The following is a 15,418-nucleotide window of genomic DNA, read 5'->3' on the forward strand; positions in this document are numbered from 1 at the left end:
CAGCTTGGGTCTGCTCCCATCTGGCCTGTGAGAGTACTCAGAATTCACTGTCTCTTAGTTGCCTCCCTCTGAGAGACAACTCACAGAGGGAACCAGAATCCAATCCACCAGCTCTATACACTCTCATGGTCTAGAAGTCAAGAAGGGCCTAATAAGGAAATATGTGCTATGGTGGTGGTGGTGGTATCTCACATCAGTTTTTCCTCTGTGGTCAGGAATTCCTACTGAAGATTTTCTGTGTGTTCCGAAACCTGATGAAGATGAGTGTCTTTCCTCGGGACTGGATGGTGATGAGACTGCTAACAAGCAAGTAAGAAAGGGCCCTGCACTAACATTCACAGAGTGTTTCTTAGACAGTAGACTGTGTGTGTGTGTGTGTGTGTGTGTGTGTGTGTGAGAGAGAGAGAGAGAGAGAGAGAGAGAGAGAGAGGCGCCAAGATCATGGAAAGATAAAAGAATTGGCAATTGGAAAAAAATGTTTGGAGGCATAATCAGCAGGACTTGGCCATTGACCATAACAACACAGAGAGGAAAGAATCAAAGATAACTCAAAAACTATAGCCTAAGAGCCTGGTAGATGTTGGTATAGTAAGCATAGAAAATGATGTGTTAAGGATGTGAAATATATGATATTCACTGAAGGGTTCCGCCTTGAGAAAGACCTGCCCAAAGGCCAATGGCCTCTGCTCTCTGTAGGTTTAGGCAGTGTCCCAAGCTCTCCTCTTGATTTGAGTCGTGTTGTCTGCCAGATAGTACTTGCCTTCCATAGGCAGTGCTAATTACTCACCTGAAACCTGGCTGCAAAGCTCTGACTACTGACATTGAATTCATTCTAAGGCTGACCCTAACTTATCTGCCCCTTTCATATTCTAGCCTATGCTTCCTTTTAGCAAGCCAGGTAAGTGATACATGTGGTAGGGGGCTGGCTCCTTTGAATCTGTATTTACTCAGAAGCAGACTAATTGGCCTCCACTCTCTAGCCCACTGCCTCTTCCCACTGATCTATCTTTTATGTTGGCATTCTACTGAATATAGTAAAATTATTTGTTAGTTATATTAGCAAGGTACCAGTATGATATTTCCACTTTGTGCCTTTTATAGAATCTCTTTTTCCCCTAAGAACTGCAAATGTTTGGTCTAGAACAGAAAGATGGATGATTATAAAGTTGCACAGATAATTCCTCAAATAATGGATTTTCCATTGGAATTCTTCATGTTTCTCTCTCTTAGCTCTGCTCAGAGCACTTCAGACTTTCCAGTCTTTCTTGCAGGAGCAGCCTCTTCTTCCAAGACTTTTACCCTTAACATTTATCACCCCCTCTGATGGTAGACTAGTCTAATACACTGTTTTTGCTTTGTCCCTTTTCTACACCAAAGCCCAGGAGGCCACTGTTAGATATAAGTTCCATAAGTCCCTTTGCAAGTAGCATAGGTCCTGTGTATTAAACCTGTCCTACTTAACTCCTTTTCTACTTCAACCCATGCTCTCAATTCCAGTAGAGTAGCCTCCCATTGCTTCTTATAAGTACCCATTCTAGGAATAAGAATAATATTCTAAAACAAGAACTAAAATAAAATTACCCATAGAGGAAAATACTAGTATATGACAAAAACAAGGATTTAATAATAATAAAACTCTATTATCAAGTAAAATAATAAAATTATGTCCTAAATTCTATATAGTGATCATAATATATATTGCTTGTCCAAAGTTCCCCAAAAATACTATAAGTTACTCTTTGAGAAATCTTTCAGAACCATAAGGCCCATAGGGAAGAAGTATCAAGAGCCCGCAGGTGCCCTATTTTATCTTACCTACTGTGGGGTATTTCACCAAATAGTTTTCAGTGGGATTTGTACCATCTTCTCTTTTGTACTATCTTCTAGTCTCCGTGTATGTGGGAGAAATTTGTACTAAGTTTTCCCATGAGCTATAGACAACTGGTGCTAAGTTGTCAGATGCTACTGTTAGTCTTTTAATTCTATCAATATCTTGTTTCCTTGATGCAGTATTATAGTCACTACTGTCCAGTACCTATCCTCTGCACTGCACAAGAATTTCATAGAGACAGACTTTGACTTCAAGGTAGGAACTCCTGAAACCCATCACTACTTTTGCAATAACCCTAGAAAGCCAAAAACCATGATTACAGATTTTTATTTATTAATATATTATTTTTATTTAATAATATTTTTTATTTATTAACATATTCAGAGTATCAAACAGCTTCCAAACCTGATTAGAATATGTTCTGGATGCTCCCCTCTTGGAGGTGTTGGGAGCCAGGCATCTATGATTATGTTTTCTATACAGAATCAACACTATTGGCATCAAAAAGAGTCACTAAAGGGCTGGGATTGTGGCTCAGTGGCAGAACACTTGCCTCTCATGTATGAGGCACTGGGTTTGATTCTCAGCACCGCATAAAAATAAATAAATAAAGGGGTTTTTTTTAAAGGAGTCACTAACTAAAATAGTGAGGGTGCTATTTGAAAAGATATTTTAATAGGAAAACAAATCAGGATCTTAAGATTATAAAATGGATTCTGTACTATATTCATGTGTTTAATAACTCTCTTCAAGTTAAGTACTCATATTGTCACATGATTCTTCTTTTTTCTGTGTTTCTAGGTGTGGAATTCTTATTTTAGTCTGGCAGTTCTATTCATAAATCAGCCAAGCCTTCAGCTAGAAATCATTACTTCAGCCAAGAGGAAGAAGATTCTAGATAAGTAAGACAGATGTCTCCTGTTCATCTCCCTACCCCTTTCCCAGATGGGACTGTGTTACTGTGACAGGCTCCTTTGGAAGACCATTGGGTTCTCACATGGGTAGTTTCCCAGTAGACCAAGTGTGAGGGTTCAGTTAAGAACCAAATGGCTTAGCATTTTAAGAAACTTTTGGAATGACAGTACAGAAGTACTGGCCTCATAAGGTTTGCAACCCTGTTTTGAGGTGTGAACCTTTTTCCACTAACAATTGGCTCCTGTGTTACTATTCCCAGGTATGGGGACATGCGTGTGATGATGGCTTATGAACTGTTCAGCATGTGGCAGAATTTGGGTAGGTCTTTTCTCCCTGTTATTCCCTTCCATATATTGCAAAGCCAAATAAAAACTACCAGGACTAATAGCATCCCTCAGACTTTCTGAGTGTTGTTAGTTCAGGCCCAAGAGATTCTTATATAACTTGAATGTAACACTTCAGATGGATGAAGCATGAAGCTTTTGGCAGAGAGAGTTTGGCTGAAAAATAAGACTCCAGTACTACATATGCACAGTCCCTTTTTAGAGAACTAAAGTCAAAAGAATAAGATGAGTGCTCCAGTAATTTTTCCAGTTTGAGAATCCATGCTTGTAAGATGCTCTGTGCTTTTCATGTCCCAGTCTGGATGTTGTAGGCTCAAAAGCATAGATAGATCTTGAGCATACCTAGCACATGAGCAAGGATATTAATTTTAATAGTATTAATGCATCCAAATCACATACCTGACATCAGTTGCATAAAAGAACATGTGAGAAAGGAGTTAGAGCAACTGGATGCGATTGATTTTGTTTACCCATCTAGCCACAGCTTCTCTAATAGCCACTTTTTTGAATATAAACTTGTCAGATCAGTATTTCTGGTACAATCTTTTTTTATATATACAGCATTTTTTATTTGTTCTTTTTAGGTATACATGACAATCTTTCAATTGCCCTGATGACTAACTGGGCCAGCCTATATTATAGGGATCTGAGTGGCCTGTCAGGATGCTAGAGAAGCTACTGTTACTACTTCAAGTGAGGTCTGCTTTCAACTAAGTTCATGGCTCTGAAGCCTTAGGAATGATGGTCATAAAATCTTACAGTCATCTGTTAACCATTTCCATTCCTAATCTAGAGGCAGCAACAAGGTCTGAGGCATTTCTTCCAGTAAGAGGGTCTTCCATCCCTGAGTCGGGATGCATTTCCTAAAGCAGACTTTTTCCAGCTTTAGCACTGTTACTCTGCATCCAACAGTAATAGATTTGAACCCTGAAGTTGACTGTGAAATTTCCAGGAATACAAGACACTGGCAACTATATCAAGTACGAAGATTATAACATGCAGAATTGACCTTAGGGCTAATATTTTCTTCTTAGATAGACTTTCAAAATAGAAGAAATTTTAAGATACTAGATTCGTCTGATGAAGCCATTCTTACCTCATTGCTTTTGGTGAAAATGACATTCTGTGGTCCCTGAGAACTGGTTTTACTTGATGTAGCAGTTATTATACAAGTCCACAGTTTGTCTCTTCCTTAGTCTCTGAAAGACTGAAAGAAGAGCTCTGAAGATGGTTCTCTGTTTCACCACTGCAAGGAACAAAAGAGTCCAATTCCATGGTCCTCAGGGCTAGCCCTGAATTCTGGAAACACTACTCAGATGACAGGCCAGTCAGAGGGAAGTTCATCCCTCACTTCCCATGGGAAGGCCTTCTATAGGAATCTGAGGGATGAGCTGATCCAAGTAGGTATGGCACTACCATCAGAAATCAGTGTGAGGGCTGGGGATGTGGCTCAAGCGGTAGCGCGCTCGCCTGGCATGCGTGCGGCCCGGGTTCGATCCTCAGCACCACATACCAACAAAGATGTTGTGTCCACCGAGAACTAAATAATAAATATTAAAAATTCTCTCTCTCTCTCTCTCTCTCTCTCTCTCTCTCTCTCTCTCTCTCTCTCCTCTCTCACTCTCTCTTTAAAAAAAAAAAAGAAATGCAGTATGATTGGGGAGTGATATTCACCAAATTATATTGTTATATTGTGTACATGTATGAATACATAACAACAAATCCCATCATTATGTACAATTATAATGCACCAATAAAAAATACAAAGAGAAAGAAGTAAAGAACAAAGGAAAAGGAAGGAAAGAAAAGAAAAATAATCTTAATACAAGGGATTTGAGGATGGGCAAAGAGTCTCCAGTCCATCCTGACAGGGTAGGGATGTGCAAGAGGCTCCTTCCAGCTCAGAAGAGGGGCTTCTTTGGCATACAGGAGCACAAGCATTAAAAAGATCCATGGATTTCTGGCCCCTGGTAACTGGACCAAGGCCCAGATATCCTCTTCTATTTAAATGCCTCTAGGCTAGAGATAGAAACCCCAGGAAAAGTAAATTTTATTTAAGCAAAAATATATGACTTTTCCTTGCTTAAAAAAATGCTGTGAAAAGACCATCTGAAACTATCTTAGGTTATTCAAAAATCCCATAGCAAACTCTGTTTCTTGATCTCAGAGATTTTCAGGTAGTTTTTGGAACTTCCCAGGAAATTGGAAAAGCAGTTTGAGCCTGTTGAACATTTGCTTTAAATAGGCTGGGCCAGCTTTATCTATGAACTCTAAAAAGCTGAGAGGGAGTTTCACAGAAAACCATAGGAGTGAGCTTACTTTACTCTCAGAAGCATTCAATAAAAAAAATCATAGCATGTGCTGTGGCTCACTTGGGAATCTTCCATGGAAGTAACAAAGCATTCATAAACTAATATCTGTTGGGTTTTGTTGTTCAGGTGAACATAAGATCCACTTTATTCCGGGAATGATTGGTCCTTTTCTGGGTGTGACACTAGTCCCACAGCCAGAAGTACGGAATATCATGATTCCCATCTTTCATGATATGATGGATTGGGAGCAGAGGAAAAATGGCAACTTCAAACAGGTAAGGTGACACCTGGAAGTGTTCAAGGTACTTTTTGAAATGGACCCCTTCTTCTCAGGCAGGTGGCCCAGATGGCTACAACATGGTTCCAATGGGAATGTTAAAACAGCCATCTTGAATTCTTCCTCTTCAAGGATTTTTAATTATTTGCCAAAATTGATTTGTAGACTCGTTTCATCAAATTAGAGGCTAAAAAAATGAATCAGAGGAAATAGGTGAATATCATGTAAAAGGAACTTGAGACTATGCCCTCCCAATTTCACTCAGGTGAAGGCCTGGGAGTATGTTGTTCTTCCTCTTTGGCGGATCCACACTATACAAAAGCATTTCTAAGATTAGAGCCCAGACCAGTTGGCTTCTCATGGCTCAGGATAGCCTAGAATTTCATAGACTACAGGTCCAAGAGATGTTTTGACTGAGTCACTTCAGTCTCTCCTTCCATGTAATTCTTTTGCCACCACTAAGGTGAAGGAGATGGCCTCTTCCTTTTTATCTATAGCTCCAAAGAATAATTCTAGGACCAATAAGGGCCAATGATAGGGAAGCCAATTTTAGCTAATGAAAGAAATAAATTGCTAGCAGCATAAAGTATCTACTGTGATCTATAATAGTTTGGAATATAGGAGTTCCACTTTGCTAGTGATCTTCAAGCAGAAGCCCCCAGGAGGCTACTAGGAGAAATTTCTGTATTGGCTTGGAAATTGTCCCAGTTCCCCACTGAACTCCTTCACAACTCATGATTTTGCAATGAACCAATTTCAGTGGTGAAATTGAGGAGCACACCAAACAGTAAATTTTAAATATTTATTTATTTTTAAATTTACATTAATAAATAAAAATCTTACATAAATAAATAAAATAATTATTTTTAAATTTACATAGAGTAAAATTCACTCTTTTTTATTTATGATTCTATAAGTTTTTGCAGATGCACAGAGTTGTGTGACCAACATGACAATCAATATTTTTCAAATGCCTCAAAATTCTATTTTTTAGTTCCTTTATAATGAAACACTTCCTCTGTCTTTAATCTGTACAGCCTGATCTGTTCTCCATCAATGTAGTTGTGCCTTTACCATAAATGTCATATAGATGGAATCAAAGAGAAAATAACCCTTTTGAGACTGGCTTCTTTCACTGAGCATGATACTATGAGAGGTTCATCTATTTCACTGTGTGTATCATCTGAGACCGCTCCATTGCCTTAGGAACATCCTGCTCAAAGAGAATTCTGTGATACCCTGGAATTTATTGGTTCAGACAGCCCCAGGTTCAAAGATATCAAAGCACACAAATAGCCTTGAGGTACCAGTTGCCTAGAAGAGGAAGAATTATTGTGCCAGTGATAAGTCTCCAATCAGGCCAATTTCCCCACAACCTCTAGATTCTTGTTTATCTTTAAAATCTTTTTCTCACAATAAATCCATTTGATGTGCTCCCCTATAAATTTTAAAGCACACAGAGCAGAGATCCAACCTATCTTTGTCAGAGATCCGACCTATCAGGTCCAATCATCCCTCCAGGCCCTCACTGTTGAAACTACTTTCCTGTGTCTTTGTCTTTTATTTCTTTTTTTTAAAGCTTTTTTTGTTAGTTGTACAAAACATTACAAAGCTCTTGACATATCATATTTCATACATTTGATTCAAGTGGGTTATGAACTCCCATTTTTACCCCAAATACAGATTGCAGAATCACATCCACGTTTTTACATACTGCCATACTAGTGTCTGTTGTATTCTGCTGCCTTTCCTATCCTCTACTATCCCCCCTCCCCTTCCCTCCCCTCCATCTTCTCTCTCCACCCCATCTACTGTAATTCATTTCTCTCTCTTGTTTTTTTCCTTTTCCCCTCACTTCCTCTTATATGTAATTTTGTAAAACAATGAGGGTCTCCTTCCATTTCCATGCAATTTCCCTTCTCTCTCCCTTTCCCTCCCACCTCTCATCCCTGTTTAATGGTAATCTTCTTCTCATGTTCTTCTTCCCTGCTCTGTTCTGAGTTGCCCTCCTTATATCAAAGAAGACATTTGGCATTTGTTTTTTAGGGATTGGCTAGCTTCACTTAGCATAATCTGCTCTAATGCCATCCATTTCCCACACATGCCATGATTTTGTCATTTTTTAGTGCTGAGTAATACTCCATTGTGTATAAATGCCACATTTTTTTATCCATTCATCTATTGAAGGGCATCTAGGTTGGTTCCACAGTCTAGCTATTGTGAATTGTGCAGCTATGAACATCGATGTAGCTGTATCCCTATAGTACCGTCTTTTAAGGTCTTTGGGGAATAGTCCGAGAAGGGGAATAGCTGGGTCAAATGGTGGTTCCATTCCCCGCTTTCCAAGGAATCTCCACACTGCTTTCCAAATTGGCCACACCAATTTGCAGTCCCACCAGCAATGTACAAGTGTACCCTTTTCCCCACATCCTCGCCAGCACTTGTTATTGTTTGACTTCATAATGGCTGCCATTCTTACTGGAGTGAGATGGTATCTTAAGGTGGTTTTTATTTTCATTTCCCTGACTGCTAGAGATGGTGAGCATTTTTTCGTGTAATTGTTGATTGATTGTATGTCCTCCTCTGTGAAGTGTCTGTTCAGGTCCTTGGCCCATTTGTTGATTGGGTTATTTGTTTTCTTATTGTTTAATTTTTTGAGTTCTTTGTATACTCTGGATATTAGGGCTCTATCTGAAGTGTGAGGAGTAAAAATTTGTTCCCAGGATGTAGGCTCCCTATTTACCTCTCTTATTCTTTCTCTTGCTGAGAAAAAACTTTTTAGTTTGAGTAAGTCCCATTTGTTGATTCTTATTTTTAACTCTTGTGCTATAGGTGTTCTATTAAGGAATATGGAGCCCGACCCCACAATATGTAGATTAGAGCCAACTTTTTGTTCTATCAGACGCAGAGTCTCTGTTTTGATATCAAGCTCCTTGATCCATTTTGAGTTAACTTTTGTGCATGGCGAGAGAAAGGGATTCAGATTCATTTTGTTGCATATGGATTTCCAGTTTTCCCAACACCATTTGTTGAAGATGTTATCCTTTCTCCATTGCATGCTTTTAGCACCTTTGTCAAATATAAGATAGTTGTAATTTTGTGGATTGGTCTCTGTGTCCTCTGTTCTATACCATTGGTCCAACTGCTTGTTTTGGTACCAGAACCATGCTGTTTTTGTTACTGTTGCTCTGTAGTATAGTTTGAAGTCTGGTATCACTATACCACCTGTTTCACTCTTCCTGCTTGGAATTGCTTTTGCTATTCTGGGTCTTTTATTTTTCCAGATGAATTTCATGATTGTTTTATCTATTTCTACAAGAAATGCCGTTGGGATTTTGATTGGCATTGCATTAAACCTATAGAGAACTTTTGGTAATATCGCCATTTTGATGATGTTAGTTCTGCCTATCCATGAACAGGGTATATTTTTCCATCTTTTAAGATCTTCTTCTATTTCTCTCTTTAGGGTTCTGTAGTTTTCATTGTATAAATCTTTCACCTCTTTTGTTAGGTTGATTCCCAAGTATTTTATTTTATTTTTTGAGGATATTATGAATGGGGTGGTTGTCCTCATTTCCATTTCAGAAGATTTGTCGCTGATATACAGGAATGCCTTTGATTTATGCGTGTTGATTTTATATCCTGCCACTTTGCTGAATTCATTTATTAGCTCTAGTAGTTTCTTTGTAGAACCTTTTGGGTCTGCTAGGTATAGGAGCATGACATCCGAAAATAGTGATAATTTAAGTTCTTCTTTTCTTATCTTTATGCCTTTAATTTCTTTTGTCTGTCTAATTGCTCTGGCCAGTATTTCAAGAACTATATTGAATAGAAGTGGTGAGAGAGGGCATCCCTGTCTTGTTCCAGATTTTAGAGGGAATTCCTTCAGTTTTTCTCCATTCAGAATGATGCTAGCCTGAGGCTTAGCATAGATAGCTTTTACAATGTTGAGGTAAGTTCCTGTTATCCCTAGTTTTTCTAGTGTTTTGAACATAAAGGGAAGCTGTACTTTGTCGAATGCTTTTTCTGCATCTATCTAAATGATCATATGGTTCTTATCTTTAAGTCTATTGATGTGGTGAATAACATTTATTGATTTCCATATATTGAACCAGCCTTGCATCCCAGGGATGAATCCTACTTGATCATGGTGCACAATTTTTTTGATATGTTTTTGTATCCGATTTGCCAGAATTTTATTGAGGATTTTTGCATCTAGGTTCATTAGAGATATTGGTCTGTAGTTTTCTTTCTTTGAAGTGTCTTTGGTTTCGGAATCAGGGTGATGTTGGCCTCATAGAATGAATTTGGAAGAGTTCCCTCTTTTTCTATTTCCTGAAATAACTTGAAAAGTATTGGTATTAATTCTTCTTTAAAAGTTTTGTAAAACTCCGCTGTATACCCATCCGGTCCTGGGCTTTTCTTGGTTGGTAGTCTTTTGATGGCTTCTTCTACTTCCTCCATTGATATTGGTCTGTTTGTCTTTTATTTCTTATTAATTATTTCAGAGTTTTAATTTCTCAGCCAGGTAACACCTCTGTGCAGTTATCTGATCCCTTGTGTAGGACACAGTAACAGGTAGTTTTTCTACTGATGAGTACTATTTAACTTATTCATCATTTGAAAGACATTTAGATTCTTTACATTTTGGTAAATACTAAAATGAAGCTAATAAAACATTTTATATGAATATAAACTACTTTTTTTCCGTGGATGAATACATAAAAATATAATTGTAGGATCTTGTGATAAGTGTAGGTTTAGCTTTACATAAGAAGATATCAAACTATTTTCAAAAATGGCTGAACCATTTTGAAGTCCCAGCAACTGTGTATGAGAATTCCAGTTGCTCCATATAATAACCAATATTTAGTATTATTTGTGCCATTCTAATAGATGTGCAGTTGTATATCATTGTGGTTTTAATTTACATTCCCCTAATTACTAATGATGAGCATCCTTTCATTTGTTTACTTAATAGTCTTATATTTCTTTGATGAAATTATTATTCAAAACTTGTTCATTTTCAGTTGGGTTGTTTATTTCCAAATATTGTTGAGTTTTAAGGTGTCTTCACGTATTCTGGATTTAAGTTCTTTGTTCAGTGTGTTACTTACAATATTTTCTCCAAGTCTTTAGCTGATCATTTTATTTACCATTGTCTTTCAGAGAAATAAAGTTTTATAAAATTATTTTTATGCAGTTCAAAATCAATGTTTTTATTTATATATAAAAATACATATATATGTGTGTATATATAGATATTAGTTGTACTTGGACACAATACCTTTGTTTTATTTATTTATTTTTTTATATGGTACTGAGGATCGAACCCAGGGCCTCGCACATGCTAGGCAAGCCCTCTACCACTGAGTCACAACCCCAGCCCTCAATGTTTTTCTTTTATGAATGCTTTTGGAATGATATCTAAGAACTATTTGCCTAGCCCAGGGCCACAAATTTTTTTCAGTGTCTTCTTCTAGAAGGTTTATAATTTTATTATAGTGCTGGGGATTGAATCCAAGTGCTCTTCTACTGAGCTACACCTCCAGCCCTAGACATTACATAATGTTACATTTTAAATTCAGATCTATTTTGAATCAATTTTTGTATAAGATGTGAAATATGGGTAAATATGAAATATGCCTCTTTTGGAGGCAGCATATAGATGTCCAATTAATTATTCCAGCACCTTGTTGAAAAGACTATCCTTTCTCCTTGAATTACCTTTGTACCTTTCTCAAATCAATTAACTATCAAAGTGTACAAAGTTTTAATTCAGAGGAATAAGTTTTACTGATCTAGTGCACAGCATGGTGACAATACTTAATAATAATGTGTTGTATATTTTAAAATTGCTGAAAGAGAAGACTTTAAATGTCCTTACAAAAAAATAAGTAGGTAAGGTGATATGTTATTTAGTTTGATTTAATCATTTTGCAATGCATACATATATTAAAACATCATGTTGTACCCCCTAAATATATACAATTATTGTCAATTAATTTTTTTAAATCAGTTGATCATATTTACGTGAATTTCTTTCACATGACCTTCAAATACCTTAGTCTCTCCACTGTCTATTTTTTCATCAATACCACACTGCCTTAATTTTGGTAGCTTTATAATTAGTCTTAAAAATGAGATGATATAAATTCTCCAAATTTGTACTTTTTAAAATATTCTGTTAGCTATTGCAGTTCCTTTTCTTTTTCCTATATTGTTTACTTACTTACTTACTTATTTGCAGTATTAGAAATTGAATCCAAGAGCACTCTACCATCGAGCTACATCCCCAGTCCTTTTTTATATTTTATTTTGAGACAGAGTTTCCTTGAATTGCTGAGACTAGCCTCAAACTTGTGATCCTCCTTTCATCAGCCTCCCAAGTTGCTAGGATTATAAGGATGTGCCATGGTCCCTAGCCTTTCTATAAATTTTAGAATCATCTGTTAGTTTGCACAGACATTCCTGCTGGGATTTTTTTTCTTTTTTTAATTTATTCTAATTTGTTATATATGACAGCAGAATGCATTTCAATTCATATTACACATATAGAGCACAATTTTTCATGTCTCTGGTTGTACACAATATAGAGTCACACCATTCATGTCTTCATACATGTACTTAGAGTAATGATTTCCATCTCATTTCACTGCCTTTCCAACCCCCATACTCTCTCCCTTCCTCTCCCTCCCCTTTGCCCTATCTATAGTTTGTCTATTCCTCCCATGCTCCCCCCATCCCCATTATGAATCAGCATCCACATATCATAGAAAATATTCAGCATTTGGTTTTTTGGAATTGGCTTCACTTTAGCAATATTTTCTACAGCTCCATCCATTTACCTGCAATTGCCATGATTTTATTCTCTTATAATGCTGAGTAATATTCAATTATGTAGATACACCACATTTTCTTTATCCATTCATCTATGTAAGGGCATCTAGATTGGTTCCACAGTTTAGCTATTGTGAATTATGCTGCTATAAATGTGGCTGCATCCCAATAGTATGCTGTTTTTGAGTCCTTTGGGTATAGACCAAGGAGTAGGATAGCTGGGTCAAAAGGTGGTTCCATTCCCAGTTTTTCAAGGAAACTTCATTCTGCTTTCCATATTGACTGCACCAATTTGCAGTCCCACCAGTAAAGTATGAGCGTGCCTTTTTTTCACTACATCCTCGCCAACACTTGTTGTTTGTGTTCTCAATAGCTGCCATTCTGACTGGAGTGAGATGAAATCTTAGAATAGTTTTGATTTGTATTGCTGTAATTGCTAGAGATGTTGAACATTTTTTCATATATTTGCTGATTGATTGTATATCATCTTCTGAAAAGTGTCTGTTTAGTTCCTTGGCCAACTTATTGATTTGGGTTATTTGTTTTTGTTTTTGGAGGGTTAAGAGTTTTGAGTTCTTTATATATTCTAGAAATTAGAGCTCTATTTGATGTGTGTGTGGTAAAAATTTGCTCACATTCTATAGGCTCTCTACTCACCTTACTGATTGTTTCTTTTGCTGAGAAGAAGCTTTTTAGTTTGAATCCATCCCATTTATTGACTATTGATTTTAATTCTTGTACTATAGGAGTCTTATTAAGGAAGTCAGGGCCTAATCTGACATAATGAAATTTGGGCCTACTTTTTCTTCTATTAGGCATGTGGTCTCTGGTTTAATTCCTATGTCTTTGATCTATTTTGAGTTTTGTGCAGGGTGAGAGATAGGGGTTTAATTTCAATTTGTTGCATAAGGATTTTCAGTTTTCCCAAAACCATTTGTTGAAAGGCTGTCTTTTCTCCAATGTATGTTTTTGGTGTCTTTGTCTAACCTAAGATAACTGTAATTATGTGGGTTTGTCTCTGTGTCGTCTATTCTGTACCATTGGTCTACAGTCTGCCAGTACCATGCTGTTTTTGTTACTATTGCTCTTTAGTATAGTTTAAGGTCTGGTATAGTGATGCCACCTGCTTCACTCTTCTTGCTAAGGATTGCTTTACCTATTCTGGGTCTCTTATTTTTCCAGATGAATTTCATGACTGCTTTTTCTATTTCTATGAAGAATGTAATTGGAATTTTGATTGGAATTGCATTAAATATGTATAGTGTTTGTGGATCCTCTAGGCATTTTGATATATTAATTCTGCCTATCCAAGAACAAGGGAGAGCTTTCCATCCTCTAAGGTCTTTTTTTGATTTCTGTCTTTAGCATTCTGTAGTTTTCATTGTAGAGGTCTTTCACCTCTTTTGTTGATTCCAAGTGTAATTTTTTTGAGGCTATTGTAAATAGGAAAGTTTTATTTGTTTCCATTTCAGAGAATTTGTCACGGATATACAGAAATGCCTTTGATTTATGGGTGTTGATTTTATATCCTGCAACTTTGCTGAATTCATTTATTAGTTCTAGAAATTTTCTGGTGATATTTTTTGGATCCTCTAGGCATAGAATCATATCATCAGCAAATAGTGCTAATTTGAGTTCTTCTTTTCTTATCTGTATCCCCTTAATTTCTTTAGTCTGTCTAATTGCTCTGGCTAGTGTTTCAAGAACTATGTTAAATAGATGTGGTGAAAGAGGGAATCCCTGTCTTGTTCCCATTTTTAGAGGGAATGCTTTCAATTTTTCTCCATTTAGAATGATGTTGGCCTTGGGCTTTGCATAGATAGTGTTAACAATGTTGAGATATATTCCTTTTATCACTAGTTTTTATAGTGTTTTGAAAATCAATGGGTGCTGTATTTTGTGAAATTCTTTTTCTGAATCTATGGAGGTGATCATATGATTCTTACCTTTAAGTCTATTGATGTGATGAATTACATTTATTTATTTCCGTATGTTGAACCACCCTTGCATCCCTGGGATGAATCCCATTTGATCATGGTGCACTGTCTTTTTTATATGTTTTTATATTCTATTTGCCAGAATTTTTTGCATGTATGTTCATTAGAAATATTGATCTGAAGTTTTCTTTCTTTGATGTGTCTTTACCTGGTTTTGGAATCAGGGTGATATTGGCCTCATAGAATGATTTTGGAAGTGTACCCTCTTTTTCTATTTCACACAATAATTTGCAGAGTATTGGTATTAGTTTTTCTTTAAAGGTCTTGTAGAATTCAGTTGTGTATTCATCTAGTCCTGAGCTTTTCTTGGTTGGTAGGATTCTGATGGCATCTTCTATTTCATTGCTTGAAATTGATCTGTTTAAATTGTGTATGTCATCCTGATTCAGTTTGGGCACATCATAAAGACTCTAGAAATTTGTGGATTCCTTCAATATTTTCTATTTTATTGGAGTATAAATTCTCAAAATAATTTCTAATTATCTTCTGTATTTCTGTAGTGTCTGTTGTGATATTTCTTTTTCATCACGTTAGTAATTTGAATTTTCTCTCTCCTCCTCTTTATTAGCATGGCTAATATTTATCAGTTTGATTTATTTTTTCAAAGAACCAACTTTTTGTTTTGTCAATTTTTTTCAATTGTTTCTTTTGTTTCAATTTCATTGATTTCAACTCTGATTTTGATTATTTTCTGTCTTCTACTGCTTTTGGTATAGATTTGTTCTTTTTCTAGGGCTTTGAGATGTAATGTTAGGTCATTTATTTGCTGACTTTTTCTTCTTTTAAGAAATGAAATCCATGCAGTGAACTTTCCTCTTAGTACTGCCTTCATAGTGTCCCAGAGATTTTGATACATTGTATCAGTGTTCTCACTTACCTCTAAGAATTTTTTAGCCTCCCCT

The 15,418-nt window shown here is 36.5% G+C and overlaps 1 protein-coding gene and 1 long non-coding RNA gene across 2 annotated transcripts in view; one reads left to right on the plus strand and one right to left on the minus strand.

Moving 5' to 3' along the window:
- Positions 1–15,418, plus strand: part of Dock3 (dedicator of cytokinesis 3) — a 656,066-nt gene that overhangs the window by 590,881 nt on the left and 49,767 nt on the right. The window contains exons 28-32 of the mRNA XM_077793451.1: positions 216–310; positions 2,011–2,086; positions 2,633–2,733; positions 3,006–3,064; positions 5,529–5,677. Of these exons, the coding sequence (XP_077649577.1) occupies positions 216–310; positions 2,011–2,086; positions 2,633–2,733; positions 3,006–3,064; positions 5,529–5,677 (480 nt within the window). The remainder of the gene's footprint in view (positions 1–215; positions 311–2,010; positions 2,087–2,632; positions 2,734–3,005; positions 3,065–5,528; positions 5,678–15,418) is intronic.
- Positions 1–15,418, minus strand: part of LOC144250574 (uncharacterized) — a 78,780-nt gene that overhangs the window by 10,467 nt on the left and 52,895 nt on the right. The gene's annotated exons all lie outside the window — the stretch shown is intronic.

This window comes from Urocitellus parryii, chromosome 2 (genome assembly GCF_045843805.1).
Source record: "Urocitellus parryii isolate mUroPar1 chromosome 2, mUroPar1.hap1, whole genome shotgun sequence".
Lineage (NCBI taxonomy): Eukaryota > Metazoa > Chordata > Mammalia > Rodentia > Sciuridae > Urocitellus > Urocitellus parryii.